This window comes from Carassius carassius, chromosome 12 (genome assembly GCF_963082965.1).
Source record: "Carassius carassius chromosome 12, fCarCar2.1, whole genome shotgun sequence".
Classification (NCBI taxonomy): domain Eukaryota; kingdom Metazoa; phylum Chordata; class Actinopteri; order Cypriniformes; family Cyprinidae; genus Carassius; species Carassius carassius.
In genome coordinates this window covers 1829030-1835029 of record NC_081766.1, presented here as the reverse complement: position 1 = coordinate 1835029, position 6000 = coordinate 1829030, and the positions used below count along the sequence as shown (strand labels likewise).

The 6000-nt window shown below is 37.1% G+C and overlaps 1 protein-coding gene across 1 annotated transcript; it reads right to left on the bottom strand.

Annotated features, from left to right (window-relative positions):
• Nucleotides 1-1129: 1129 nt before the first annotated feature.
• Nucleotides 1130-3186, bottom strand: uba52 (ubiquitin A-52 residue ribosomal protein fusion product 1). The gene is made up of 5 exons (XM_059562728.1): nucleotides 3106-3186; nucleotides 2420-2529; nucleotides 1577-1663; nucleotides 1363-1465; nucleotides 1130-1282 (listed from the first exon to the last, which is right to left on the bottom strand). Exons 2-5 carry the CDS (start codon nucleotides 2520-2522, stop codon nucleotides 1189-1191), a joined length of 387 nt encoding a protein of 128 aa, XP_059418711.1. The 5' UTR covers nucleotides 2523-2529; nucleotides 3106-3186; the 3' UTR covers nucleotides 1130-1188.
• Between the last annotated feature and the right edge of the window lie 2814 nt (nucleotides 3187-6000).

The following is a 6000-nucleotide window of genomic DNA, read 5'->3' as shown; positions in this document are numbered from 1 at the left end:
AGCTCTTGACAGCCTGATTATACGATGATGACAGTATTTCATTCTGCACTGTGCTGACCGGCTAATGCAATCAGCTGGAAACTCCAGAGCAAAGGCTCACAATATATCATCTTCTCTGAATTGAATGTAAACTTGCTGAATAAATTTGTTTTACATTTGAATTACCTGTGGCTTATTGGGTTTACATATGCTCAAAACATCCTGGAAAAGTAATATTTAAACCAATGATTTCAGTGAGACTGATTTATATATGCGTGAATTTCAAATGCATGATTAAAAATACACAATGCATTGTTCAAAACTTGTGAATTTTTTGTTTTGTTTTTGTGTTACTAAATGCCAAAGCAAAATGCACTTCATTTGGACTTGAGTGCATTGTTTAAAACGTAGTTTTGTTTTCAAAGTCCATACATTTATTTATTTTGAGGTCACAAGTCATTTAAAAATGACTCAATTTGGACAATCAACTTCATGCCATTAAAATGCTTACATTTTCATGGTTCACTTGAAAAATGTTTAATGGACAATCAGATATTAACATCTTTTATTAGATATTAAACATGTTTTACATTGAATTAGCAGTGATTGACTAATAAATATGCATATTATTTCTTATTTTGTAATACGATTGATCAATGTTAATGTAAACACTGACTAAAATACTTTATTGAAAACATAAGTTCATGCTTTTAATCTGAAATGCTTCATTATTCTAAATTTGCATCAACATTTATTTTTGTAAATTGTTCATACCATTTAAATCCTTACGTTTAAGATTTTTACTTTTTGCATAAAAAAAACAGACATCAGTTAAATATTATGAATTACTTTTGTTATAATTAATAAATTTTAGATCTGTTATGACTAAATATTGCACAGAATACAGGTTTTCCGCCTCTGCCTAGAAGCATTTCACAAGTTTTTTTAAATGTAAAAAATAAAAGACTGTCTAACAACAACAAAAAAAGAATTCCACGTTTCCAAACCTGAACCAGTGACTGCACAGAAATCCACTGGATGCATCTGAAAATGTGAACAGTAAGAATGACATAATGGCCATTTCTAATATGCAGTTTTACACGGAGAAAGAGGAAAAGTGCAGCAAATGAAGAGACAAACTCCAGGCAACTGTTTTCAACAACATTTTATTTGAACGAAGAGTCTCCTGAAATGCATCGATGCTCTGGTCTACTTCAGCTTCTTCTTGGGACGCAGGTTGTTGGTGTGGCCACACTTCTTCTTACGGCAGTTGACGGCACGTGGATGCAGACGGGCGTAACACCTGAGACGAGAACCAGCTTCATTATCATCACAACAACAACGACCTACATCAGACGTTACCAGTGAAGCGTGTGCGCTTACTTGCGGCAGATCATCTTCTCGCAGTTGTATTTCTGTGCCAGCTGTCTGAGGGACGGCTCGATGATGCCTCCTCTGAGACGCAGCACCAGGTGAAGGGTGGACTCTGAGAAAAACCACAAACAGCATCCAATAAACACTACAGCTATTGACCAACTACAAATGTTATGGACATGAGTGGCTTTCTGTTTTTAAAGTCCGTCCAGTATTTATGCACCTTTCTGAATGTTGTAGTCTGAAAGTGTGCGACCGTCTTCCAACTGTTTGCCAGCGAAAATCAGACGCTGCTGGTCAGGCGGGATGCCTGAGGAACGATAAAAGACATGTTTTTTAATACAATTTGAAATTTTTTTTAAATGAATAAATTCAATAAAAATATTAAAAGACATGTTAGTGGTCTGGAGAAAAAATATTGAAAAAATGTAATACAAATTAAAAAACTAAATTAAAATATAGTAGTAGTAGTTAATCAGTAGTGACTGTCAGTTTATGTGCAAATATCAGAAATGTACGGAAAATTCTATTAAAGGCGTAATCAAACAGACGATGAACACTACAAATGGCAATTATTATATGATGCGATCAAACTTATAGCAAAATTTGGTAGTTCTGTGGTGTTTCAGGGTTAGCATCATCTTAGTTCCCATAATAACTATATTAGTTTATAGTTATTTTTATGAGAAATAAAAAATGAAGTGAGTTCATTATTAAAACATGAACAAATATCTGCCACTGGACTTAATTTAATTGCCTAATTAGAAATTGAACAGACGAATACCAAAACAACATCTCAAGTAAATGTCTTGATATAAGGATGTTTAGATATTCTGTGCTGGAAAATACAGAGGAATATATCTTTTTACATTGAAAAAATGTATTATTTAAATATTAAAAATATAAACTAATAAAGTTGATTAATTTAAAATTTGTATATATATATATATATATATATATATATATATATATAAAATAAAGTATACATAAATTTTTTTTTTTTTTAAATATTTAAATGACATTACTTGATGAATTTGAAACTTTAGGCCTTAATTTTCATACACACCTTCCTTGTCCTGGATCTTGGCCTTCACATTCTCGATGGTGTCGCTGGGCTCGACCTCGAGGGTGATGGTCTTACCAGTCAAAGTCTTCACAAAGATCTGCATTTTGCCACTGCCAAAGAGAGAAAAGACTATTAACATCATTCAGTCTCTTGCAGCATCGGTTACTGATCAGACCACGGTACAAACTCAGTTTCATCTCTAATACAACGTGACTTGGATGATTTTAGGCATGCACAATGATAGATGGAATGCAATTCCACATATACTGTAATGAATATCAAAAACAGCCATAAGTGATCATATCTGACTCTACTGAATGAGTTTAATGGCATTCAGACGCTCACATGGACAAGTGATGTTATAAAATAGAGTACGTATAATAACCTAAGGGCTGTCCCTTTAATAGATTGTATTTTATGATGTTATTGTACGTCTGGTGCGACTTTGGCGTGTTTTTGTGTCTGGAGATTGTCTCGCGCACACATGGCAGAAGCGGCCATGACACTCTATTAGCACACATTCAACTCCAAACCACACAAACGCATCGAAATACACCACATAACCCGCTTTCAGAGCACCGTCCCTGACCATAAACATCTAACGGAGATATTTACTAAAACAGATGGGTGATTAAGGAGAGAAAATATGTTATAATGAGACAATCGCCCAGACGGGAGAGCCTCACCCTCGCAGTCGCTGCTGGTCCGGGCGGAAAAAGAACGATGGGTTTCTCGGGCGTGAATATGATGTGCATTTGAGCGTTGAAGCGGCTTTAGGGCCGCCTGCAGGACTGGAGCGGAACTGCAGCACTATTGGGTTTTCCCAACTCAGACCTGAAGCACATAAAACAAGATGTGCTGGTTTTATATAACTACATAATCAGTCTTAGCATTTCTGTTACATGCTGTTATGTATTGTGTGCATATTCAAGTGACGTTTGGTGTATACAACTAGCTAGTCTTTACGAGAAGAATGTCTGTAGGAGATATAAATATTATTTGTATTTAGAATTAAACAGCGGTGTGATTTATCACAATACTTTAACATCTAATATTTATATTATATATGAAATATACATTTTTATTAGTGCTGTCAAATGATTAATCGCGATTAATCGTATCCAAAATAAAAGTTTTTGTTTACATAATAAATATACACAATACACACATGTTTTATATATATATAAATATATATATATATAAGATAAATATATATCTTTTTAAGAAGGGGGACCGGAGGGTGTGTTCCAACTACAGGAGGATCACACTTCTCAGCCTCCCTGGGAAAGTCTATGCCAGGGTACTGGAGAGGAGAATCCGGCCGATAGTAGAACCTCGGATTCAGGAGGAACAGTGTGGTTTTCGTCCAGGCCGTGGAACACTGGACCAGCTCTATACCCTCTACAGGGTGCTGGAGGGTTCATGGGAGTTTGCCCAACCAGTCCACATGTGCTTTGTGGATTTGGAGAAGGCATTCGACTGTGTCCCTCGCGGCGGCCTGTGGAGGGTGCTCCGGGAGTATGGGGTCCGGGGCCCTTTGCTAAGGGCTATCCGGTCCCTGTACGAACGGAGCAGGAGCTTGGTTCGTATTGCCAGCTGTAAGTCAGACTTGTTCCCGGTGCGTGTTGGACTCCGGCAGGGCTGCCCTTTGTCGCCGGTTCTGTTCATGATTTTTATGGACAGAATTTCTAGGCGCAGCCAGGGGCCGGAGGGGGTCAGGTTTGGTGACAACACGATTTCGTCTCTGCTCTTTGCGGATGATGTTGTCGTGTTGGCTTCATCAAGCCAGGACCTTCAGCATGCACTGGGACGGTTTGCAGCCGAGTGTGAAGCGGCTGGGATGAGAATCAGCACCTCCAAATCCGAGGCCATGGTCCTCAGTCGGAAAAGGGTGGCTTGCCCACTTCAGGTTGGTGGAGAGTTCCTGCCTCAAGTGGAGGAGTTTAAGTATCTTGGGGTCTTGTTCACGAGTGAGGGAAGGATGGAACGGGAGATTGACAGACGGATCGGTGCAGCTTCTGCAGTAATGCGGTCGATGTACCGGTCTGTCGTGGTGAAGAAAGAGCTGAGCCGCAAGGCGAAGCTCTCGATTTACCGGTCAATCTACGTTCCTACTCTCACCTATGGTCATGAGCTTTGGGTCATGACCGAAAGGACAAGATCCCGGATACAGGTGGCCGAAATGAGCTTTCTCCGCAGGGTGGCTGGGCGATCCCTTAGAGATAGGGTGAGAAGCTCAGTCACCCGGGAGGAGCTCAGAGTAGAGCCGCTGCTCCTCCACATCGAGAGGGGTCAGCTGAGGTGGCTCGGGCATCTGTTCCGGATGCCTCCTGGACGCCTTCCCGGGAAGGTGTTCCGGGCACATCCCACTGGGAGGAGACCCCGGGGGAGACCTAGGACACGCTGGAGAGACTATGTCTCCCGGCTGGCCTGGGAACGCCTCGGTGTCCCCCCAGAAGAGCTGGAGGAAGTGTCTAGGGAGAGGGAAGTCTGGGGTTCTCTGCTTAGACTGCTGCCCCCGCGACCCGGCCCCGGATAAGCGGAAGAAGATGGATGGATGGATATATATATATATATATATATATATATATATATACTGTGTGTCTTTATATATACATAATAAATAAAGACAGCACACACACATATATTATGCAAACTTTTATTTTGGATGCAATTAATCGCGATTAATCATTTGACAGCACTCATTTTTATTAATTATATAAATTATATGTATGTGTAGAATTAAAACTGCTATGCGATTTGCTACAATAATTTACAATTTAATATTTACATGAATACGATTTCTTAATTATAATATTTAATAACAATATTTCATAACATTTAACATATATATATTAACTTATAAAATATAATTAAATATTATGAATAATAATATTATTATAAAATACAATATGAATACATAAATTAATAAATTAAATATTTCATAATATTAAAAAAATATATATATTTTATGATAAAAATATATTTTTAAACACTCTATGTGCCTTGTAACAATAATTTACAATTTAATAGTCATATCTATAACATTTTACACACAAGAAGTTGAGTTTATGAAATGTTATTTAATATGTAGAATTAAATGAAGAATTAAAACGGAAGTGTGATTAGCAATTTAATATTTATTATTAATTTTAAATAATTATATATAACCTTGGAAAAAATTTTTGTGTTGGAGTGGGTGTAAACAGTTTACAGTTTTACTTTTTACATTTTTTTTACCGTTTACCGAACTTTTTAGTAAATTTTTTATATTTAGTGTTTTTTTAAATGCTATTTAAAAAATAATAATAATAAAAAAAAGCACTCTACACTTCTGTATAGGGCTGGGCAATGTGAGCAAAAATTCATATCTCTGTATGTTTTGGCTGATTTGGAAGCCTATATATCTTGGTATTTTGTTTTTGGATCAAACAAATAAAGTGAATTTAAGCATGTTGTATACTTTTAAGCAAAATGTATACTTTAATCATGTTATTGCTCCTATTTCATTGAGCTCTGTGTGTCTGGTGCGCGCTTAATGAAGTCTTTGAACTGAAACTATAAATTATAGGCTACCAGGA

Excerpts from the sequence above, each read along its gene's own strand:
- uba52 (XM_059562728.1), bottom strand. The coding sequence starts at position 2,522 with ATGCAGATCTTTGTGAAGACTTTGACTGGTAAGACCATCACCCTCGAG. Across the intron at positions 1,466-1,576 it reads AGACTACAACATTCAGAAAG|AGTCCACCCTTCACCTGGTG; the intron begins GTGCATAAATAC and ends GGTTTTTCTCAG. Across the intron at positions 1,283-1,362 it reads GAGAAGATGATCTGCCGCAA|GTGTTACGCCCGTCTGCATC; the intron begins GTAAGCGCACAC and ends TTCTCGTCTCAG.